Here is a 25,797-nt window from a genome sequence, read left to right as displayed (position 1 = left end):
TATTACATTTGCATTGTATAGCCCTTTAGTATCTATATCTATCTATCTATCTATCTATAGATCTATCTATCTCATTCCTTCTATCTATCTATCTATCTCATTCCTTCTATCCATCTATCTCATTCCTTCCATCCATCTATCTCATTCCTTCCATCCATCTATCTCATTCCTTCTATCTATCCTTTTTTTTTTTTTGTGAATCACACAACCATCACGAAGATAGGGCGGGAATTAATGCGGTGCTGTCATGGTTCTGGAAAATCAAATTACCTGTAAGTAATTATCATTTTTTCCCTTCACCATGACAGCGCCGTACGTGAGAGGAAGAAATAAAAGACTCCTAGGGTGGGACAACAGCAGATAATACCCTTCTCCCGAAAGACAAATTTGATAGACCTAGGTCTAGCCTATAATGTCGGAAGAAGGTAGAGGGTGAAGACCATACTGCCGCTCTACAAATCTGTTCCACTGAAGCGTTTGCCCTTTCTGCCCAGGATGTGGCAATAACACGCGTGGAGTGAGCCGCAACACCCTGTGGGGGAACTTGGCCAGAAGAGGAATATGAAAGTGAAATAGCCGTACGCAACCACCGTGCGATAGTTGCCTTTGAGGCCTTTTTTTTTTCCCTGTTTGTCCCCTGGAAGGTGACAAAAAGGGCTGATGACTGACGCCAAGATTTTGTGGCTTCTATGTATTGAAGCAGGCAATGACAAAGACAATGGAAGGTTTGCTCTCCCTGGGATTTTGGTTGAGGACAGAATGAGGGCAGAATAATTTCCTGGTCCCTATGAAATTTTGAGTTGACCTTTGGTAGGAAGGCCGGGTCGGTTTTGATAATCACTTTGTCATCTTGGAAGTTAGTGTAAGGGGGAGGTTAACCGAAATGGCTTGCAGCTCGCAGGTACGACGGAAGTTAAGGCAACCAGCAGGACAGTTTTTAGGGTTAAAGGATTTTATTGGAATGGAAGCGAGAGGCACAAAGGGGGAAACAGAGCATTTAAAACTAAATTTAGATCCCAGGGAGCCACCTTAGGTGATAATTTTGAGGGTCTGGATGTAAAAGAGGCTCGGATGAACCTATATAGACCCAAGGGTGGTCCGGAAGTTTCTGATCGAACAGCGCACCCAAGGCGGAAACTTGCACTTTTAGGTGCTAGTAGATAGCCCCCTCTCTAACCCTTTTTGGAGAAATTCTAGAATCTCTTTTACCGGACCTTCTTGGCTTGTCTCGGACAACTGTCGGCCCGAGAATTCTAGACAAATTTTGTGGTATTTCTCTGATGTGACCTTTTTCCTGCTAGCGAGCAACATGGCCACCAAAGGGTTCGAGAATCCTTTTGCTAATAGAAGCCCCCTCAAGTTCCAGGCGGTGAGATGTAGCCTGTGTACCTGGGGATGTTGAACTGGTCCCTGGTGTAGGAGATCCGAGGCATCCGGGAGGATCCACGGGTCCGAGATAGACATGCGTCTGAGCCTCGTGAACCATGCCCTTTTCGGCCAAAAGGGGGCTTATGAGGATCACTTGTTCCTTGTCTTCTCGAATTTTCTTGAGAACTGTCGGGATTAATGGTATCGGGGGGGGAAGCGTACGCTAGATGAAAGTTCCATCAGTACAGAAACACGTCCACTCCGTCCGGATGTTCTCTTGGGTTCAGAGAATAGAATTTCCTCACCTTCCGATTTTCTTTTGTGGCAAATAAGTCTATTTCTGGAACGCCCCAGCTGGCACATTTTTCCAAATATTCCCTGGTTCAGGGACCATTCCCCTTGATGTAATATGTGATGCCTTAAGAAGTCGGCTATTTGATTTTCTGACCCTTTTAGGTATGTCCTTGTTAAGTAAAGAAGGTTGTTCTCGGCCCATAAACAGTTCTTTGGCTTCTGCCATAAGGGATGCTGATCTTATGCCCCCTTGACGATTTATATAGGCTATCGTTGTGTTGTTGTCGGACAACACCACCACGTCTTCCCCGTATCTTTCCTCCTATATGAAGAAGTGCTCGTCTTACTGCCAACAATTCTTTTAGATTGGAGGACGCTGCCGTCATTGAGGCCCCCCATTGACCCTGTAGGACCTGATCCTCTAAGTGTGCTCCCCACCCCCATGGGCTTGCATCGGTAGTAAGGACCACCGGATTCTGCACTGCGTTGCTTAAATTTTCTGTTTTCAGCTACCATTCTAGTGAGTCCTGAACTCTTTGAGATAGAAGAATCTTCCCATTCAGATTGTATGGATTCTTCATTTGTTCGGTTAGTATCTGCCATTGCAATTCCCGTGTGTGGCTTTGTGCCCACCGTGTTGCTGGAATTGTTGCCGTCAGAACTCCTAAGAGCGACATTGCATTTCGTAGTGAAATGGTCTGTTGTAACTGGAATAGTTGTACTTTCTGTTGAATGGTTTGAATTTTCCTGTTTGGGAGGACACACTCCTGTTTTACTGAATCCAACAGGATCCCGAGGAATTCTTGAGTTTGCGTTGGGATTGGTCTTCATTTTCTTCGGTTTATAATCCATCCTAACTTGGTCAGCACCTCCAGTACTCTTGCGACTGTTTTTTCGCAGTTTTCTATGTTGTTTGCCATTACCAGAAAATCGTCCAAATAAGGTACCAGCATTATGTCTTCATTCCTGATGGACGCCACTTCGGAAATGATTTTTGTAAACACGCGGGGTGCTACAGCTACCCCAAAGGGAAGACATTGATATTGTAGATGGGTGGGGGTCTTTGCAAGGTTTACCACTAATCTCAGGTATTGTTGGTGTTGGACAGCAATTGGCACATGGTAGTAAGCGTCCGTAAGATCGATCACTGTCATGTAAGTTTGGGTCGAGTACTTTTATTGCCGTTCTTAGGGTCTCCATTTTGAATTTCTCCACATGAATATAATGGTTTAGAGCTTTCAGGTTGAATATCACTCTCAGCGAGCCGTCTGGTTTTGGCGTTAGAAACAAGGTGCTGTAGAACCCTTTTCCTACCTCCTGAGGAGGTACCCTTATCAGCACTTTTGTATGAGGAGATGAATCTCTCTTTCTAGTGTGGCCTGATTTTTTCCCACCACTTGGGTCATTATTACACGATTTGGCGGGAGGCTGGAGAACTTGAGTCTTAGACCTTCTGACAACAAGCTGGTTACCCATTGAGAAGCCAGCAGCGCTGCCCAGTGGTAGACAAACCATCGGAGTCTAACTCCCACTGGGATTTTGGCATCATTGATGTTTGGGATCAGATTTGGGGGGAGGCTTACTGAAAAGGAATCCCCTTTATTTTCTATCTTTGCAGGGTCTGCCCCGACTAGACCTATCATCTGACCGGCCGCAGGCCCCTCTATATCCAGATCCACGAAAGGACGAACGAGAGGTTTCCCATCGGCGTCTAGGAAAAGAAAGAGGTGGAAAACGCTTTTTCTTGTCTGATGCTTACTCAAGGATCTCGTCTAGAGCTTTACCAAAAAGATATTGCCCTTCACAGGGTACCCCACAGAGTTTGACATTCGATTGGAAGTCAGCTGTCCAATTCTTCAGCCACAATGCTCTAAGACCCGAGTTGGATAAAGCACATGCGCGTGCAGCACTTCTGACAGAATCAATTCAAGCATCTGCCAGGAATTTTGCAGCACCCTGTAGAGAGAGTAATGCTTTAAGTAGTCTCTCTCTCGTGCATTTGTTTTCGATCTGGTCACTTAGCTCCTCTAACCACTTGACCATAGCACGTGCTGTTTAAGTGGCAGCAACCCCGGGTTTAAATGACCATGTCGCTGCTTCCCAAGCTGATTTTAGAAAGGCATCTGCTTTCTTGTCGAGGGGGTCTTTTAGGGCTCCCATGTCCTCAAATGGCAATGCTACCCCTTTAGAAATGCTGGCAATGGCAGCATCCAACTTCGGAGCCTTTTCCCACCTTTCATAGATCTCTTCATCAAAGGGATACTTACGCTTCAAGGCCTGAGGGATTGATATCTTTATTGGGCCTTTTCCACTCCCCTTTAATTAAATTGACTATATTATCATGGAAGGGAAAAAATTTACGCTTTTTTCCCTCCAAGTTACTGAACATGGTGTCCTGAATTGACCGTGGCTCCTTAGGGGTCTTCTACAGTCATGGCCAAAATTTTTGAGAATGACACCAAAATTATATTTTCACATGATCTGCTGCCTTCTGGTTTTTATTAGTGTTTGTCTGATGTTTATATCACATACAGAAATATAATTGCAATCATATTATGAGTACCAATAGGGTATATTGACAGTTACAATGAGTTAATGCAGCAAGTCAATATTTGCAGTGTTGACCCTTCTTCAAGACATCTGCAATTCTCCCTGCAATGCTCTCAATCAACTTCTGGACCAAATCCTGGCTGATAGCAGTCCATTCTTGCATAATCAATGCTTGCATTTTGCCAGAATTTGTTGGTTTTTGTTTGTCCACCCGTCTCTTGATGATTGTCCACAAGTTCCCAATGGGATTAAGATCTGGGGAGTTTCCAGGCCATGGACCCAAAATCTCTATGTTTTGTTCCATGAGCCATTTAGTTATCACCTTTGCTTTATGGCAAGGTGCTCCATCATGCTGGAAAAGGCATTGTTGGGCGCCAAACTGCTCTTGGACGGTTGGGAGAAGTTGCTCTTGGAGAACATTCTGGTACCATTCTTTATTCATGGCTGTGTTTTTAGGCAAGACTGAGTGAGCAGATTCCCTTGGCTGAGAAGCAACCCCCCACATGAATGGTTTCAGATGCTTTACAGTTGGCATGAGACAAGACTGGTGGTAGCGCTCACCTCTTCTTCTCCGAATAAGCTGTTTTCCAGATGTCCCAATCGAAAAGGGGATTGATCAGAGAAAATGACTTTGCCCCAGTCCTCAGCAGTCCACTCCCTGTACCTTTGGCAGAATATCAGTCGGTCCCTGATGTTTTTTCTGGAGAGAAGTGGCTTCTTTGCTGCCCTCCTTGAAACCAGGCCTTGCTCAAAGAGTCTCCGCCTCACAGTGCGTGCAGAAGCACTCACACCAGCCTGCTGCCATTCCTGAGCACTGCTGGTAGTCCGATCCCACAGCTGAAACAGTTTTAAGATATGGTCCTGGCGCTTGCTTGTCTTTCTTGGGCGCCCTGGAGCCATTTTGACAACAATGGAAGCTCTCTCCTTGAAGTTCTTGATGATGCGATAGATTGTTGACTGAGGTGCAATCTTTGTAGCTGCGATACTCTTCCCTGTTAGGCCATTTTTGTGCAGTGCAATGATGGCTGCACGTGTTTCTTCAGAGATAACCATGGTTAACTGAAGAGAAACAATGATACCAAGCACCAGCCTCATTTTAAAGTGTCCAATGATGTCATTCTTACTTAATCATGACTGATTGATCGCCAGCCCTGTCCTCATCAACACCCACACCTGTGTTAATGGATCAATCACTAAAACGATGTTAGCTGCTTCTTTTAAAGGGACACGGTCACCTGAATTTGAAGGGAACAATCTTCAGCCATGGAGGCTGAATCTACGTCCGACCCTTGTTCATTGGCTGGGGGAGTGGGGAGGTGGGGTTCCCTTTGCTGTATGATGTTTCAGCTGCTCCTTAACCGTTGATTTGACTTCCTCCCGTATAATCGTTTTAATATTTTGTAATAAGGAAGATTCTTCTGCAACCGTCTTGTTAAAGGGCCACTGTCACCCCCCTCCAACCGTTATAAACTAAAAGAGCCACCTTGTGCAGCAGTAATGCTGCATTCTAACAAGGTGGCTCTTTTAGTTTTGTGTTCATGTACTACTAAAATAAAGCGCTTTGAAACTTTTCAAAAATAACTAACTATCTTTGTCCACGGAGGCGGGTCTGAAGCCTCCTCTGAAGCGCCCAACTGCCGTCACTCATCTCTTCTGGGGCGATGGTCGCCGCCCCCTGCGTGCTGTTCTTAAATCCGGCGCCTGCGCTGTGCGTGCCTGCCTGGGGCAGGCGCATTGAGAATTGGCAGTCATAGCTCAGATGCCGGGTTCTTGACTGCGCCTGTGCGGCCACCCTGTTACTGAATCCCCGCCCCGCACTGTGTTATGCATTATGCACAGTGCGGGGTTGGGATTCCTGGGCAGATTCTTGCACAGACCGAGGCTGGAAGGCGGGGAACCTGGGGGAGCGTCTGACAAGCGCAGTGCGCATGTCCAGGAATCCCAGCCCCGCACTGTGCATAATGCATAACACAGTGCGGGGCGGGGATTCAGTAACAGGGTGGCCGCATTGCCCGCACAGGCGCAGTCAGGAACCCAGCATCTGAGCTATGACTGCCAATTCTCAATGTGCCTGCCCCAGGCAGGCACGCACAGCGCAGGCGCCGGATTTAAGAAGAACAGCGCATGGGGGGCGGCGACCATCGCCCCAGAAGAGATAAGTGACGGCAGTTGGGCGCTTCACAGAGGAGGCTTCAGACCCGCCTCCGTGGACAAAGATAGGTATTTTTGAAAAGTTTCAAAGCGCTTTATTTTAGTAATACATGAACACAAAACTAAAAGAGCCACCTTGTTAGAATGCAGCATTACTGCTGCACAAGGTGGCTCTTTTAGTTTATAACGGCTGGAGAGGGTGACAGTGGCCCTTTAATACAAGGCTGGCAGATTTTCTTGTTATATAGTCTAGGGAGTGTGTCTTTACATAGTGCACAGGTTTTATTTTTCTGTTTGGTGATGGATTTCTTCCCCTAAAAAAAAAAAAACACATAGTGTACAGGGTATCAGTATATGTGGTTCACCTTACAAAGGCACTCACCCCTCCAGGACCCCGGTAGCTTGTGCCTCTTCAGCTATTTTGGGCGCAGGCGTCATCGGTGTGTCCAGATCCATCGCTGGTTCGGTCATCCTAGCAGGCAGATTGCTTGCTGTAGGACCAGCGTTTACCTTTTACTCATATCAGGAGCGGTATGCACGCCTCTGGAACTTCCGCCCGGTAGTGTCCAGCACACCGGCTCCCTCGGCGTGTGACGTCACTTACGTGCGACCGGAAGTCGTCATCCTTCACTTCGACGCCAGCGTCAGTGAAGGACACGCCCCTTATCCCCGAACCAGCCTCCTGCACAGAGCGGACGCTGGGGAGTCCAGCGAGGGGGAAAAGGCACGGACACAACAGCTCCCACACTCGGGCAGCACCGCACGCGATGTTGCCGAGTATGGCTGCCCCCATCGTGGACCTCAGCCTCCGGACCGGAATCAGAGGGGAATCCCTCCAGAGGTAGGAGCTCTGCGACAGGCATCCACCTGCAGGAACAGGAAACAAACTGAGGAGAGAGGGGCCGCCCCATTCTTTTATCTCTGCTGCAGGTTTCCTGTTCCTGGGGGCGGATGCCATCTCTCACGTACGGTGCTTTCATGGTGAAGGGGAAAAAAAAAAAAAAAAAAAAATATAGTTCTTACCGATAACGGTATTTCTCTGAGCCCATGACGGCACCACGGCACCACGGAGAGAGGGGATCCGCCCACCAAGGACAGGAAACCTACGGATAAAAAGGCGGTACCACTCTCCTGCATCAGTTGTTTTACATAGAGAACGATGGGAGACTACTAAACATTTGTTAAATTTTAACTGTTTATCATAACGAGATACCGCGTGTTTAAAGACTATAAATAGACTATGGCACTAATTTGATGTGTGCACCCATAAGTGAAGGGAGGGAATGTACGGGTGCCGTCATGGGCTCAGAGAAATACCGTTATCGGTAAGAACTATATTTTTCTCTGATCGCCCATGACGGCACCACGGAGAGAATTGCATAGATAGTACATTCAGGGAGGGACAACCGCCTCCAGAACCCTTTTACCAAAAGTAAGGTCTGAAGAGGAGATTAGGTCCAATCTATAGTGCCTATAGAATGTGGATGGTGAGGACCAGGTAGCAGCTCTACATATCTGGTCTATGGAAGCTCCGGCCTTCTCCGCCCAGGAAGTCGCTACTGCTCTTGTTGAGTGAGCCTTAATCTCCCCGGGAACAGACATCCCACTTGCTGAGTATGATAGACTGATGGCGTCCGTGATCCATCTTGCTATGGTGGCTTTAGATGCTTTTTTCCCCTTCCGGGGACCCTGGAAACACACAAACAGAGAGGAATCCTCCCTACTCTCTCTAGTGACTTCTAGGTAGTGTAAGAGACATCTTCTTACATCTAGTGTATGTAATGTTTGTTCCTCCTTATTTTTAGGATTGGGACAGAAGGAGGGGAGAGATATCTCTTGAGACCTGTGAAATTTTGAAGCCACTTTTGGGAGATATGCTGGGTCTGTTTTTAAAATGACCCTATCCTCTAGGAATTGTGTGTAGGGAGGGTTAGCTGAGAGAGCCTGTAAATCGCTAACCCTGCGGGCCGAAGTGAGGGCGACTAATAGAGCTGTTTTGAGGGATAGATTTTTTATTGTAGATTCGTGTAATGGCTCAAATGGAGAATTAGTCAGGGCTTTAAGGACCAAGTTTAAGTCCCATTGAGGAACAACTTTTACTGGAAGAGGCCTTGATCTTCCTGCCGCCCTGATGAATCTAGCGACCCACCTATTTGAGGCTAAATCAAAATTGAATAGGGCTCCCAAAGCTGCCACGTGAACTTTTAGGGTGTTAGTGGCTAAACCCATCTCCAACCCGTTTTGTAGGAACTCTAATATGGAATTAAGGGGAATTTCTTTCCCTATTTTTGCACCTGATGATGACAGAAACTTTTTCCATATCTTGCCATACTGTCTTGTTGTAACAGGCTTCCTACTTTGTAACAGAGTTGAGATCAAGCCCGGAGAGAACCCCCTGCTTTCTAGTAATTTCCTTTCAAGAGCCAAGCTGTCAAGTGCAAGTTCTTGACCTGCGGATGACAGACTGGGCCCTGTGACAACAGATCTTGGAGGTCTGGTAATACCCAAGGGTCTGATATTGATAACTTCCTCATCCATGAGAACCAAGGCCTCTTCGGCCAGAACGGGGCAATTAAGATGACCAGCGCCCCGTCCTCCCGAATCTTCCTCAGCACTGCTGGAATCAGAATAAGAGGAGGGAAGGCATATACCAGATGGTGACCCCAAGATATCAGGAAGGCGTCCACAGCTACTGGGTTCCCCAGGGGAGATAGGGAGCAAAAAGAGGTTACTTTTTTGTTTAGATGACTCGCAAAGAGATCTATTTTGGGAACGCCCCATCTTTCTGTGATCTGGGTGAATATCGCCTGATTTAGTTCCCATTCCCCCTGTTTTAGACTGGACCGGCTGAGGAAGTCTGCTTTGTAGTTGTCCACTCCCCTTATGTGTAAGCTTGTTAGGGATAAGAGGTTGCTCTCGGCTATTTGCAGGATTGAATTGGTCACCTCCATTAGATTTTTGGAACGGGTGCCCCCCGGTGATTTAGGTAAGATACTACCACCCGATTGTCCGACATTACTCTTACATGGTGAGAGTGAAGGACCCCCAAGAATTCCTGAAGGGCAAATTTTACTGCAAGGAGCTCCTTCATGTTGGAGGATTTGTTGACTGTGGATGGAGACCAAGTGCCCTGGGTTACTAGGTCGCCCAGATGAGCCCCCCACCCTGAAGGGCTTGCATCCGTAGTCAGGACTTTCGAGATCTGAATTACCCACGGGACTCCCTGGGAAAGATTTTCCTGCGATTTCCACCATGTTAGAGAGTGATTGGTGCGAGGAGATAAAGTCAACTGCCCGTCTAAATGCCCTCCTAGATGGATTTGCTCCGATAATATCTGCCATTGAAGTTCTCTTGAATGTAATTGGGCCCACTGGACTGCAGGGATGCAAGAGGTCATAGAGCCTAAGAGGGACATGGCCTGACGGAGTGTTATGGAGGGGAGAGATTGGGTTCTCGATACTAAACTTTTTAGTTTTTGTATCTTGTACTCCGGGAGACGACATTCCATCTTTTTGGAGTCTAGAGTGAGACCCAGGTACTCCTGGACCTGAGAAGGCATTAGTCTGGACTTTCCCATGTTTATTAGCCAGCCCAATTCCTTCAAAGAATGCATCACTATTGCCAGTTGATCCTCGCAATGTTGCGGGGAGGAGCCTATCACCAAGAAATCGTCCAGATATGGAACGATTAGGGTATTTTCTTCTCTGAGGTGAGCCATTACCTCCGCTATCAGCTTTGTGAAAATCCTCGGAGCTATGGCAAGACCAAATGGTAGAGCTGAAAACTGGAAGTGTTTTAGGACTCCCCTGATGTGAACTGCCATCCTGAGGAATCTCTGGTGATCTTTGTGTATTGGGACGTGATAATATGCGTCCTTTAAGTCCAGGACCACCATGAAGCATTGGGGAAACAACATCTTGATAGATGACTTTATCGTTTCCATCTTGAATGCTTGAATCTCCAGGTAATCGTTTAGTTTCTTTAGATTTATAATAGTCCTGAAGGAACCGTCTGGTTTCTTCCTCAGGAATAGAGGGGAATAGTACCCTTGCCCTCTTTCTTGTGGGGGAACCTCCAGGAGTACACCCTTTTTTACTAACTCGATGACCTCGTTTTCCAGAGCCAGCTGTTCTTCTGCCGAAGATCTTATGGATGTCATCATAAAAGAGGGACGGGGGCATCTTTTGAATGTCAGCCTCAGGCCTGATTCTATAATGTTCAGAATCCATTGACTGGAGGTAATCTTTTTCCAGGCTGGAAGAAAGAGATAACCTCCCTCCCACCTGGGGCGAACCTTCATTGAGAAGGTTTCTTGTTATCAGTGGGGTTTTTGTTAAAGATGAACCCCTTGTTTTTGTTCCTCTTATCCTCCCACTTTCCCTGGCCTCTCCCAGGGTTCTTGCGGAAAAACCTCTTGTTCCGAAAGGGCTTCCGGTAAGAGGGGAGACCAAGGGAGGGAAAAGACTTTTTCTTGTCCCCGGCTTTTTCCAGGATGTCATCTAATGTGGAACCGAACAAAAACTCCCCTTCGCAGGGGATAGTACATAGTTTTGTTTTTGTTTGCAGATCGCCAGGCCAATTTTTAAGCCAGAGAGCACGCCTGGCCGCATTGGCGAACACTGCTGACCTGGCGGCTAACCTGATAGAGTCTGCTGAGGCGTCAGCCAGAAAAGCCGCCGCTCCCCTTATTACAGGTAATGTTTTCAGCATCGAGTCTCGGGAGGTTTTCCCTTTTAATTGACCCTCTAGTTGATTTAACCAGATCATTAGGGAGCGGGATGTGCAAGCTGCTGCCACTGCTGGTTTCAGGCCTCCTCCCGCTGACTCCCAAGAGCCCTTGAGGAAGGCGTCCGCCTTCTTGTCCATAGGGTCTTTTAGGACCCCCATGTCCTCAAACGGGAGAGCGAATTTCTTTGATGCTTTGGCTATTGCTACATCTAATTTGGGGGCTTTTTCCCAGAAGGAACAGGATTCATCCTCGAAGGGGTATTTCCTTTTCGGGGTTAGGAGAGTCTTTTTCATGGGTTTTTTCCATTCCTTTTTAATTAACGCTGCAATTGCTTCGTTAAGCGGAAAAGCTCTCCTCTTTTTTTGTTCTAATCCCCCAAACATGATGTCTTGTGCTGACTTTTTGGGGTGGGGGTCTACTATTCCCATAGTACTCCTCACTGCCTTTATGAGGCCATCAGTGTCCTCTAGCGGGAAACAATTGTGACCTCCTGAGGAAGAAGTGGATGATGAGGATAAGGAGGAGGAGTCGGAGGATGCTGAACTCGCACTATCGCTGTCAGATTTAGAGACTGGGGACGGGGACCTGTGTCTGGTCCTTCTCCGTTTTTTTCCCCTTTTAAGGGATCTAAAGGTGTCTTCCACCTGTTCTTTAATCAGGTTTTTAAGATCTGTTGCAAACCCAGGCAGGCTTTCAGATACTGTTTGCTGTATGCAGGAATTGCATAGCTGCTTTTCCCATGCGGGTGGAAGATCCTCTTTACAGATGGCACAGGCTTTGTGCTTTGTTTTACCTACGCTTTTCCTCCCCTAAAAGAGACAAATAATAATCTTACTGTCTCTAACTTTCACGAAGATCAACTTACCACCTCCAGGACCCATAAATACCGGTTGGGGATTCTCAGCCTCTGGCTTTTTCCCCGACGCCGTGCTGGACTCCTTGCTGTGTTGAGACCTTTGGCGTTCTTTGCCGGTGTCCTGGTAACTTTTCTGCTGTCGCCTTTTTTGCTGCTGCTGAGGCGATGCTGTAGGTGGAGGTGATCCAGGCAGGGGAGACGCCGGGTCGCTCATACTGCTGCTGGTCTGCTGCTAATAACGCTGGCTGCGCCTGATGCTGCGACGCTTAGTAGCTCCTAAGGCTCTTGCTGATAAACTGCAGAGCCGCTGAGAGGAAGTAAATCCCCCATTTTTAAAGCTCCCGCCGCTTTCCCCGGCGCCTGCGCAGTAGCGCTTAACCGACGGCGAGGAGCGCCTGCGCAGACGCTTCTGCGGCGCCTTTGGAACGCCCAAGCGACCTATCCTTTGGCGACGCCTGCGCAGACGCTTCTGCGGCGCCTTTGGAACGCCCAAGCGACTATCTTTTGGCGACGCCTGCGCAGTAGCGCTCAGCCGACGGCGAGGAGCGCCGAACGCCGACGCCTGCGCAGATCCAGCCCAGCGTCTCGCGAGACCAGCGCAACTCCTGGCATGCGCCGTACTCACAGGATGGCCGCCCGGAGTGCAGATATGGCGCTGCTGACCGGCACCCCCGGTCCTATGCAGACCCTACTGCGTGGCTCTGCATACCCGATGGCGTGCAGTGTGCAGGCTGACGCGTGCTAGGGGAGGGCCACGCCGCACCTCCCGCAACCACAGAGGGACCCCCCTGGATGTTGCCGCTGCTGCATCTTACCTGGGGAGGTGACCGCGAACTCCTTGTCACCTCCCCCGCACACCCTGTCGGCCCACTGGCTCCCAGCGGTGGCGCTTCGGGTCACCACCCTAGCCGAGGCAGAGGGACCCCAGCTGCCTGAATCGGACTGGTTGGCCCCGGAATTCCAACGACGACTGGTAAGTCCGTAGGTCTCCCATCAAGGACAGGAAACCAACTGATGCAGGAGAGTGGTACCGCCTTTTTATCCGTAGGTTTCCTGTCCTTGGTGGGCGGATCCCCTCTCTCCGTGGTGCCGTGGTGCCGTCATGGGCGATCAGAGAAAATCAGTTTTACATGTTGCAAATTACCAGTTCTCTGGATGCAGAGCGCTGGATAACCCCTCCAACATTAATGAGTGACAGCTTTCTGCCTATGCACACAGAAAGCTGCTCAGCAGTGGTGGAGGTGGGGTTAAACAGAGCTCATGAATATCGAGTACTACATAGCCTCAGGTTTACTAGTCCTCTAGTGATCATCTCACTGGAATCAGGGTCTCTGACTCTACATTATACTGCTCTTGGATTACGTGGCAGAAACCTGGTGAAATATTTCCTTTAGTCCACCTAACGTCTCCATTTCTGGAGAGAAGATAATTTTTCTGCTTTGTCTATATGTTAATCTACTCATGGTTTTCGCATTAAGAATGCTGAAAATTCCTCCTGTGCTTGTCTCACCATTGTCTGCTCCTGCTTTCTGACAGGTCGGTGCCATCATATAGAGTATTGTCGAGGGGACATAGGCACTTTTCTTACAGAGTGAAAGGATTTTGTCAAATTTGGTAACTGAAATCAGTATTTTCACACGCTCAACACCTTGCCGGCCACAATACATGGATGGCATTTGAGGCAAGCATTGTACACGCTCCCGCTCTCAGGTTATCAGCATTAATTGCAAGCTGTAGCATACAGAGGACGTCTAGCTGCAACAGCCATCGAGCCTTTAACACCCGTACAACATGAGCAGTGTGCCGATGGGTTGCCACTGCAGCCAAACACCGAGCTCAGTATTATTGCACTATACATGCATCTAGGCAGTGCTCACATCGATATATATATAGGCAGCCTCCTTCTCTGTAACACCTAATGCAGAGACAGAAAAAGGGGCTGCCATGAATGCATGGGACGGACCCTTGACTATCACTCCTAATCATTGTAATATTAGAATAAGGTCTTGTAGAGTGACCTACCTCTCCCATACACCTGAATACCAGAGTGGAAGACACCAATTCCCAGGGATGATGTGTACTCATTGATCCAATACTAGAAGAAAAAGATGCAGGAGTTTACTATTTCTAAGTGATAGAACCACAAGACAAAAATAAAACAATTTGTTAATACCTGAAATGAGTCTACTCCAGAGCAGACTTTTTATGTGAGAACAAATACTATATAAGAGGCATTGATGCATCTGCCATAGTACAACCAGAATCTGCCCATTACTTACCTATAAGCGCCGCAAACCCGATCCCCTTTTAAAAACAGCACACCTTACAGTACTCCAAAGCATTCAGGAATTTTGTCAATTCCTGTGAAGCATGTGTATGATTAATACCAACTAGAAGGAAAAACTGCATAATTTACATTTTTTTCTTTACCCCAATAAAATGTTGTTTAACTTAAAAGGTTTCATTTTCAGAAGGGTTAATACGAGAAAATGGAGCCTACATTTCATCATACGTGGTCAGAAAGTACTGTTTGGGCACCCGGCAGGACTCGGAAAGTAAGGAGCATTATTTGATTTTTGGGGAGAACGTTTGGCTTGAATAGATTGCAGACGCCATGTCGCATTTTGTAGAGTAGAGCCCCTGAAGAGCCAATACAGAAGAAACCCCCTTCCCTCCCACCACAATTCTTTGGGAGTATATAGTTTCTAAAACAGGGTCATCTATAAGTGCAGTAGTCATTATGAACCCACAGGTGCGTCACAGAATAATATTTTTTTATTTTTCTAACCGCAGGCTGTAAAAATGAAAATGTTATTTTTCCCACAAACACTGATTTATTCCAAAATTTCATTTTCACAAGGAAGAACAGGAGAAAATAGACACTAATTTGCTATGCAACTTGTAGCAACACCCCTTATGTGGTCAGAACCTATTGTTTGGGCACACGATAGGGCTCAGAAGAGACAGAGCACCATTTGAATTTTGGGGGTGCACACGCTAGAGTAGTCCCTAAGGTTCTAGAAATCCCTCAAAAGTGACCCCATTTTGCAGGGAACTCACCGATTCATGTAGTGACTAATGACTCCACCGGTGTTTTCATAAACTAGTGCGAGGCAGACGTTGTAGTCTGAAAATTGCAAATTTGCCATTTTAGTACCCAAATTGTACTTTTGGAGACAAGCGTCACAAATTGTTAAACAGGTTGTCCAAGACATACCCTGTTAGTGACAGAGCCAGTTTGGTACTTAATGATCAAGCCAATTTTTACAATTCTGACCTCTGTCACTTTATGAAGTTATAGCTCTGGAATGCTTTAATGTATCCCACCGATTCTGAGACTTTTTTCGTGACATATTGTACTTCATGTTAGGGGTAACATTAATGTTACTGGTATAACTTGCGTTTTTTATTTGAAAAAAAAAAAAAAAAAATGGAAATGTGGCAATTTTTTTATTTATAATTTTGCAATTTTCAAACTTAATTTTTGAACCCTTAAATTAGAAAGTGGTGTCACAGAAAATAGTTAACGTTTCCCACATGTCTACTTTACATCAGCACAATTTTGGAAACAAATTTTTTTTTGGTGGGGCATAGGGGTTAAAAGTTGACCAGTGATTTCATTTTTCAAACAAAATTTACAAAACCATTTTCTTTTTAGGGACCACCTCACATTTGAAGAGAGTTTGAAGGGGCAATATAACAGAAAATAGCCAAAAGTGACACCATTCGAAAAACTACACCCCCCTCAAGGTGCTCAAAACCACAATCAAGAAGTTTATTAACCCTTCAGGTGCTTCACGAGAGCTAAAGCAATGTGGAAGGAAAAAAAAAATTAATATTTTACTTTTTTCACAATTTATTTTTTTTTTTTACTTTGGAACCAATGTTTTAATTTATTTTTTTATTATTTTCACAAGGGTATCAGGAGAAAATTGACCACAAAATTTGTTCAATTTCTCCTGAGTTTGCCGATACCCCATATGTGGGGGAAAAGCCACTGTTTGGGCTCAGAAGGGAGGGAGCACAGTTTGACTTTTTGAATGCAAAATTGGCTGGAATCAATGGTGGCACCATGTCGCGTTTGGAGACCCCCTGATGTACCTAAACAGTGGAACCCCCCCAATTCTAGCGCCAACCCTAGCCCTAACACAACCCCCAACTTGAGCCCTAACTTTAGCCCAACCCGATCTCAGAGGAGTAATTAAATGGAAAATTTGCCTTTTTTTGCGGTTAATAATGGCGATTGCAACACTGGGGTTGGTAAAAACAGACCCAAATCACGTACTCTGGGGTCTCAGCTACCCCCGGTAGCAGAGACTCCGGAGAAATTCCGACGCTGGGGGGCGCTATACACTTTTCTCAGCGCCGTTAAAAAGCGGCGCTGATACATAAGTAACCTTAACTGCCGCCGGTAAAAGGCGCATCAGTGGTTGTTAAGGGGTTATTTGATAACGCATCCCAATAAGATTGGTGGTCCGACATCCCTACGGATCAGCTGAAAGCTGTTGTGTTAGCAGACATAAGATCTATGGCAGAACCCAGCAGCTTGGTGCAGAGTATCTTCTATTAACCCCTTAGTGACAGAGCCAATTTGGTAGTTCATGACCGAGCCAATTTTTACAATTCTGACCACTGTCACTTTATGAGGTTATAACTCTGGAACGCTTCAACGGATCCCGCTGATTCTGAGATTGTTTTTTCGTGACATTGTTTTTCATGTTAGTGGTAACATTTCTTCGATATTACTTGCGATTATTTATGAAAAAAACGGAAATATGGCGAAAATTTTTAAAATTTTGCAATTTTCAAACTTTGTATTTTTATGCCCTTAAATCAGAGAGATATGTCACGAAAAATAGTTAATAAGTAACATTTCCCACATGTCTACTTTACATCAGCACAATTTTGGAACCAAAATTTTTTTTTGTTAGGGAGTTATAAGGGTTAAAAGTTGACCAGCAATTTCTCATTTTTACAACACCATTTTTTTTTTTAGGGACCACATCACATTTGAAGTCATTTTGAGGGGTCTATATGATAGAAAATACCCAAGTGTGACACCATTCTAAAAACTGCACCCCTCAAGGTTCTCAAAACCACATTCAAGAAGTTTATTAACCCTTTACGTGCTTCACAGGAACTGAAACAATGTGGAAGGAAAAAAATGAACATTTAACTTTTTTTTGCAAACATCTTAATTCAGAACCATTTTTTTTTTATTTTCACATGTGTAAAAACAGAAATGTAACCATAAATTTTGTTATGCAATTTCTCCTGAATACGCCAATACCCCATATGTGGGGGTAAACCACTTTTTGGGCGCACCGCAGAACTTGGAAGTGAAGGAGCGCCGTTTGACTTTTTCAATGCAGAATTGGCTGGAATTGAGATTGGACGCCATGTCACGTTTAGAGAGCCCTGATGTACCTAAACAGTGGAAACTCCCCACAAGTGACACCATTTTGGAAACTAGACCCCTTAAGGAACTTATCTAGATGTGTGGTGAGCACTTTGAACCCCCAAGTGCTTCACGGAAGTTTATAACGTAGAGCCGTGAAAAAAAAAAAAATAAATAAATCGCTTTTGTTTACACAAAAATGATCTTTTCGCCCACAAATTTTTATTTTCACAAGGGTAACAGGAGAAATTAGACCACAAAAGTAGTTGTGCGATTTCTCCTGAGTACGTCGATACCCAATATGTGGAGGTAAACCACTGTTTGGGCGCATCGCAGGGCTTGGAAGAGAAGGAGTGCCGTTTTACTTTTTCAATGTAGAATTGTCTGGAATTGAGATCGGACGCCATGTCGCGTTTGGAGAGCCCCTGATGTACCTAAGCAGTAGTAACCCCCCACAAGTGACCCCGTCTTGGAAACTAGACCCCCCAAGGAACTTATATAGATGTGTGGTGAGAACTTTGAATGCCCAAGTGCTTCACAGAAGTTTATAATGCAGAGTCAAAAATAAAAAATATTTTTTTTTTCCACAAAAAAGATTTTGTAGCCCCCAAGTTTTTATTTTCACAAGGGTAACAGGAGAAATTGGACCACAGAAGTTGTTGTCCAATTTATCCCGAGTATGCTGATGCCCCATATGTGGGGGTAACCCACTGTTTGGGCGCACGGCAGAGCTCAGAAGGGAGGGTGTTATGAAAGATAATTCAGTACCACAATGGACATAGAGGTCAGCGCACATACAGTGACCTGGCAATAACCCAAAAAACAAGAACGAGCTCTGAGACGTGGGAACTCTGTTGACCGCAATCCCTAATCCTCTCCAACCACACTAAAGGCAGCCGTGGATTGCGCCTAACGCTCCCTATGCAACTCAGCACGGCCTGAGAAACTAGCTAGCCTGAAGATAGAAAATAAGCCTACCTTGCCTCAGAGAAATACCCCAAAGGAAAAGGCAGCCCCCACATATAATGACTGAGTTAAGATGAAAAGACAAACGTAGAGATGAAATAGATTTAGCAAAGTGAGGCCCAACTTTCTGAACAGAGCGAGGATAGGAAAGGTAACTTTGCGGTCAACACAAAACCCTACAAAAACCACGCAAAGGGGGCAAAAAGACCCTCCGTACCGAACTAACGGCACGGAGGTACACCCTCTGCGTCCCAGAGCTTCCAGCAAGCAGAAAAAAACAAATTGACAAGCTGGACAGAAAAAAAAACAGCAAACAAATAGCAAAGAGGAACTTAGCTATGCAGAGCAGCAGGCCACAGGAACGATCCAGGAGGAAACAGGTCCAATACTAGAACATTGACTGGAGGCCAGGATCAAAGCACTAGGTGGAGTTAAATAGAGCAGCACCTAACGACTTCACCACATCACCTGAGGAAGGAAACTCAGAAGCCGCAGTACCACTTTCCTCCACCAACGGAAGCTCACAGAGAGAATCAGCCGAAGTACCACTTGTGACCACAGGAGGGAGCTCTGCCACAGAATTCACAACAGGAGGGAGCACCATTTGACTTTTTGAGCGCAAAATTGGCTGTCGTGTTTGGAGACCCCCTGATGTACCTAAACAGTGGAAACCCCCCAATTCTAGCTCCAACCCTAACCCCAACCTGATCCATAATCCTAATCACTAACCCTAACGATAATCACAACCCTTACCCCAAAACAACCCTAATGTCAACCCTAACCATAACCCTAATCAAAACCCTAAATCCAACACACCCCTAATCCTAATCTCAACCCTAACCTCAAACCTAACCCTAATCCCAATACACCCCCAATCACAACCCTAACCTTAACCCTAATCCCAAACCTAACCCTAATCCCAAGCGTAACCCTAATGCCAACCCTAACCCCAATACCAACCCTAATCCAAACCTTAACCCTAACCTTAGCCCCAACCCCAGCCCTAACTTTAGCCCCAACCCTAACCCTAAGGCTACTTTCACACTTGCGTCGTTTGGCATCCGTCGCAATCCGTCGTTTTGGACAAGAAACGGATCCTGCAAATGTGCCCCTGGGATGAGTTTTTTGCCCATAGACTTGTATTGCCGACGGATGGCCACACGTCACGTCCGTCGTGCACTCGATCAGTGTTTTGGCGGACCGTCAGCACAAAAAAAGTTCAATGTAACGGTTTTTTGTACGTCGCATCCGCCATTTCTGACCGCGCATGCGTGGCCGTAACTCCGCCCCCTCCTCCCCAGGACATAGATTGGGCAGCGGATGCATTGAAAAACTACATCCGCTGCCCACGTTGTGCACAATTTTCACAACGTGCATCGGAATGTCGGGCCGATGCATTGTGACGGCCCCGTACCGACGTAAGTGTGAAAGAAGCCTAACCCTAAATTTAGCCCCAACCCTAACCCTAAATTTAGCCCTAACCTTAATTTTAGCCCCAACTGCTCTTCTCCTGCCGGCTGGCAGATGGAGACAGATGGCGGGCGCACTGCGCATGCGCCCGCCATTTTCTTTTGCCCAGAAGATGCTGGCGGCCAGGAGGAGCAGCAGGAGGACCCAGGGACACCGGTAAGTATAATAGGGTCCCCGAATCCCTTTATTTCTCTGTCCTCTGATGTGCGATCACATCAGAGGACAGAGAATTACACTTTGCTTTTTTTTTGTGCGGTCGCCGGTAAACAGTTAATTACCGGCGATCGCAAAACAGGGGTCGGTAAAATCGACCCCGATCATGCTCTTTGGGCTCTCGGCTACCCCCGGCAGCCGAGACCCCAAAAATTCTCCCGGGGCCGGCCGGCGCACTGCGCATGCGCCCGCCATTTTGAAGATGGCGGCGCCCACCGGGAGCCACGAGGAGCACCGGGGGAGATAGGTGAGTATCGGGGGGCTATCTGGGACCCCCTGTCTCTGTCCTCTGACGTGCAATCACATCGGAGGACAGAGAAACTAAAAAGAGATCGCTTTTTTTTTTTTTTTTGCGATCGCCAGTAAACTGTTAATTACCGGCGATCGTAAATGCGGGGTCGGTAAAAAAACCCCCGAATCATGTTCTCTGTTGGGGGAGGGGGAGGGGGAGGGGGAGGGGGAGGGGGAGAGGGAGAGGGAGAGGGAGAGGGAGAGGGAGAGGGAGAGAGTCCGGGATTGGCATCTGCACAGTCGCAGCTACAGCCACAAAATTTTGCAGTCACACGTCTAGACCCCGAGAGCGTCATAGGCTATGTTGTGAGATTAAATTTTAACCCCGCGCTTTCCAATTCACCAAACAATTTTGTCCCCATCTACATAATAGGGAAAAAGTGAAAGGAAAAGTGTTGGAGGCGTTGCAGCTACAGCCACTAAATTTTGCACAGTCACGTCTGGACCCCGAGAGCGTCATAGGCTATGTTGTGAGGTGAAATTTTAACCCCGCGCTTTCCAATTCACCAAACAATTTTGCCGCTATCTACATAATGGGGAAAACTGAAAGGAAAAGTGTAGGAGGCAAATTGACAGCTGCCAGATGTGATCAAGGGGGACTTAAAGAATGAGAGCGATGGCGCCAAAGAGTATATACCGTACAGTTGCTAAGGTGGGGCCCCGACATGGGATACTCACCACACACGGGGATATGAACACACACACAAAATGCGCCACAAACTACAAGAGCAACAAATGTACCATATAAGAAATACGGCAGCTGTCAGTCACATGACCTGTCTATTATGTGTATGTGTGAGCTAATATATACAGCAAGGGGGAGGGCTTCCTGTTGGCTGGGGATTTATCAGGCTGCCTATTTAGCTTACAAATACTGAGGTAAAAATACTGAGCAAATAACGTGTGAACGAGGTCTAATACAGGAGGAGATGACACAGGTATATACTATATACAGGGGAGATGACAAAGGTATATACTATATACAGGAGAGATGACAGGTATACACTATATACAGGAGGAGATGACATACAGGTATATGTTATATATAGAAGATGACATACAAATAACGTGTGAACAAGGTCTAATACAGGAGATGACACAGGTATATACTATATACAGGGGAGATGACACAGATATATACTATATACAGGAGAGATTACACACAGATATATGCTATATACAGGGGAGATGACCTACAGGTATATACTATATATATAGGAGATGATGACATACAGGTATATACTATATACAGGGGAGATGACATACAGGTATATACTATATACAGGAGATGACATACAGGTGTATACTATATATAAGGGAGATGACAAACATGTATATACTGAGGTGAAAATGAGAGGTGTGAGGTAAAAATGAAAAGGTGTGAGTGCAAAATGAGAGGAGTGAGGGAAAATAGTGCAGTGATCGGAAAATGACAGTGACAGATATGAGGTCGAAATGACAAGTGTTAGGGGGGAATGAGAGGAGTGAGGGGGAAAATGAAAGATGTGATTGGGAAAATGAGAGGCGTGATGGGAAAATAAGAGAAGTGAGGTGCTATAACTGTTGTGAATTCTGTGGTCAAGCTCCCTCCTGTGGTCATGAGTGGTACTTCGGCTGGTTCTGTTTAAGAGCTTCCTCTGGTGGATGTGAGTGGGGCTGCGGCTTCTGAGTTTCCTTCCTCAGGTGACGAGGTTAAGTCGTTAGGTGCTGCTCCATTTAACTCCACCTAGTTCTTTGTTCCTTGCCTCCAGTCAATGTTCCAGTATTGGTCTTGCTCTCTCCTGGATCGTCCTTGTGGCCTGTCTTCACTGCATAAGCTAAGTTCTGCTTGTGTTTCTTGGTTTGTTATTTTTTCTGTCCAGCTTGCTATTTTGGTTTGCCTTGCTTGCTGGAAGCTCTGGGACGCAGAGGAAGCACCTCCATACCGTTAGTCGGTGCGGAGGGTCTTTTTGCGCTCTCTGCGTGGTTGTTTGTAGGTTTTTGTGCGGACCGAAAAGCCATCTTTCCTATCCTCGGTCTATTCAGTAAGTCGGGCCTCACTTTGCTAAAATCTATTTAATCTCTGTGTTTGTATTTTCATCTTTACTCACAGTCATATGTGGGGGGCTGCCTTTTCCTTTGGGGAATTTCTCTGAGGCAAGGTAGGGGCATACATGTCAGAAATACCATCCAAAGTTAAATGTAACCCCTTTCTGTCATTGGACGTACTATTCAGTCCATGTGGGGAGTGCCTTAATTCTCATTGACGGAATAGTACGTACAGCGCGATCGGCCGCGCTCACGGGAGGTGCGCGGCCGAGTGTCAGCTGCCTATCGCAGCTGACATCCGGCGCTATGTGCCAGGAGCGGTCACGGACCGCCCCCGGCACATTAACCCCAGGCACACCGCGATCATGTTTGAGGGAGGGAGGGCGGTGGCTTACCAAGCGCCTGCTCAGAGCAGGCGCTTGGTAAGCCTGCAGCGCTGTAAGTCAGATCGGTGATCTGACAAGAGTGCTGTGCAAACTGTCGGATCACCGATCTGTGATTTCCCCCCCTGGGACAAAGTAAAAAAGTTAAAAAAAAAAAAAAAAAATTTCCACATGTGTAAAAAAAATAAATAAAAAAAAATCCTAAATAATGAAAAAAAAAAAATATTCCCATAAATACATTTCTTTATCTAAATAAAAAAAAACAAACAAAAGTACACGTATTTAGTATCGCCGCGTCTATAACGACCCAACCTATAAAACTGTCCCACTAGTTAACCCCTTCAGTAAACACCGTAGGAAAAAAAAAAAAAAAAAAGGGGAAAAAAAACGCTTTATCATACCGCCGAACAAAAAGTGGAATAACACGCGATCATAAAGACAGATATAAATAACCATGGTACCGCTGAAAACGAGCCGCCATACAGCATCATCAGCATAAAAATAAAAAAAAGTTAGTCCTCAGAATAAAGTGATGCAAAAATAATTTTTTCTATAAAATAGTTTTTATCGTATAAAAGCGCCAAAACAAAAAAAATTATATAAATGAGGTATCGCTGTAATCGGGCTGACCCGAAGAATAAAACTGCTTTATCCATTTTACCAAACGCAAAATGGTATAAACGCCTCCCCCAAAAGAAATTCATGAATAGCTGGTTTTGGTCATTCTGCCTCACAAAAATCAGAATAAAAAGCAATCAAAAAATGTCACGTGCCCGAAAATGTTACCAATAAAAACGTCAACTCGTCCCGCAAAGAACAAGACCTCACATGACTCTGTGGACCAAAATATGGAAAAATTATAGCTCTCAAAATGTGGTAACGCAAAAAAATAGAATTATTCTTACCGTTAATTCGGTTTCTAGGAACCTTCCACGACGGCATATGGAGGTTGTCTCTTTGCCCTAATGGGGAACAGGAAACACAAGAGAGGTTAAAAGCACCTCCCACTCGCCAGTGACTTATAACTGAAGCCATAGCACCGGTTTACCTTCTGAATCCCAGAGTTAATCCAGGAAATATAGGAGGGTGGGAAATTAGCGCCGTCGTGGAAGGTTCCTAGAAACCGAATTAACGGTAAGAATAATTCTATTTTCTCTAGTCACCTTCCACGACGGCATATGGAGGAATACCAACTAATTGGCACTAGGGAGGGACAACGGCCTGAAGAACCTTGCGGACGAAGACTAAATCTCTATTGGATAATACATCCAACCTATAATGTTTGGAGAAGGTATGGAGTGACGACCACGTAGCTGCCCTGCAGATCTGCTCTGGAGATGCGCCTGCTCTCTCTGCCCAGGAGACCGACGTAGATCTAGTTGAATGGGCCTTGATTCCTACTGGAGGTAGTTTATTTTGAGCAAGGTAAGCTTCTGTTATGGCTTTTTTAATCCATGTAGCAATGGTACTCTTGGCTACCTTCTTCCCTTTATTTTGACCTGAGGAGTGGACAAAAAGGTTGTGATCAACTCTAAAAGGCACGGGTTTGATCCAAGTAATGAAGCAGGATACGCTTAACATCAAGAGTATTAAATCTTCTTTCCTCAGAGTTTGCAGGATTATTGCAAAAGGTTGGTAGCACTATTTCTTGAGAACGATGGAATTCAGAGACCACTTTTGGGAGGAAAGAGGGATCAAGACGGAGTATTATTGAATCTTCTCTAACCAGTAGATAAGGTTCTCTTATAGACAAGGCCTGTAATTCACCCACTCTTCTAGCTGAAGTTATCGCTACCAAGAAAACAGTTTTGTAGGCGAGATTTTGTGGGGAACAAATAGATAAAGGTTCAAATGGTGGACCTGTAAGGCCTTGAAGCACAATATTGAGATCCCATGGAGGAACTATAACTTGCTTCCTAGGGTTTATTCTGTTTGCTGAGGTCATGAACCTTTTAATCCAGCGATGTCCTGCTAGATCTTGATCAAAGATGGAACTGAGCACAGAGACCTGGACCTTCAGAGTACTGGGTTTCAGACCAATTTCTAGGCCTCTTTGTAAAAAGTCTAATATCTTAGGTATATCTGGCCTGAGAGGGTCTGGAGGGTTAGGCAGACAAAAAGATGAAATTTTTTTCCAGATTTTATTATAAATAGCATTTGTTACCAGTTTTCTGGATTTTTGTAGAGTAGCTATAACAGGGTTTGATAACCCTTTCGCTCTCAGCACATTGGCTTCAGAAACCACGCCGCTAAATTCCACCTCTGAGGATCCGAGTGAAGAACTGGGCCCTGAGAATGGAGATTGACCTTTATCGGTAACATTACTGGTCCGTCCACCTGAAGTTGTATAATCAGGTTGAACCAACTTCTCTTGGGCCAAAATGGAGCAACCAAAATAGTTGGAGTCTTTTCTATCCGAATTTTTCGTAGCACCTTTGCAAGAATTGGGATGGGCGGAAATGCATACGCCAGATGAAAATGCCAATCTTGAACTAAGGCGTCTACTGCTCTGGGATTTCCTCTTGGATCCAGGGAAAAAAAATGTTTCTACTTTCGCATTCTGGTGAGAGGCAAAGAGGTCGACCTCCGGGAGACCCCATCTGTTTACCAGTAAGCTGAAAGTTTGCCGATCCAGACTCCATTCGCCTGGGTGAATATCCTGTCGGCTCAAATAATCTGCCTTAAAATTGGCAGTACCTTTTAGGTGGGTTGCCGTCAGGGACAGTAGATGTTTCTCGGCCCGGGCAAAGATTCGGGCAGAGATCTTTTTTAGACTGGTGAATTTTGTACTGCCCTGATGTCTGATGTGAGCCACCGTGGTCATGTTGTCCGAGTATATCTGGACATGTTGTCCAGAGAGCTGACGATTTGCTGCAAGGAGAGCTTCTTCCACAGCTTTGAGTTCTCGGAAGTTTGACGATCTCTCTCTGATTGACGGGTCCCAAAGACCCTGATAAGGAACATGATTTATCATGGCTCCCCAGCCCCTCTTGCTGGCATCTGATTTGATCGTGGTTAACGGGAATTGAATCCAACTCACACCCCTGCGAAGGTTTACAGACTTCATCCACCATGTTAAGGATGCTTTCACTCGACCTGG

General features: G+C 45.9%; 1 protein-coding gene across 2 annotated transcripts in view; it reads right to left on the bottom strand.

The window, feature by feature from the left end:
* Window positions 1–25,797, bottom strand: part of DESI2 (desumoylating isopeptidase 2) — a 59,863-nt gene that overhangs the window by 18,526 nt on the left and 15,540 nt on the right. For both annotated transcript variants that reach the window (XM_069769225.1, XM_069769226.1), the window contains exon 2: window positions 13,971–14,043. In XM_069769225.1, coding sequence (XP_069625326.1) covers window positions 13,971–14,043 — 73 coding nt within the window. The remainder of the gene's footprint in view (window positions 1–13,970; window positions 14,044–25,797) is intronic.

Source organism: Ranitomeya imitator, chromosome 5, assembly GCF_032444005.1.
Source record: "Ranitomeya imitator isolate aRanImi1 chromosome 5, aRanImi1.pri, whole genome shotgun sequence".
In the NCBI taxonomy this organism is placed as follows: domain Eukaryota; kingdom Metazoa; phylum Chordata; class Amphibia; order Anura; family Dendrobatidae; genus Ranitomeya; species Ranitomeya imitator.
This window is presented reverse-complemented; position numbering and strand designations above follow the sequence as displayed.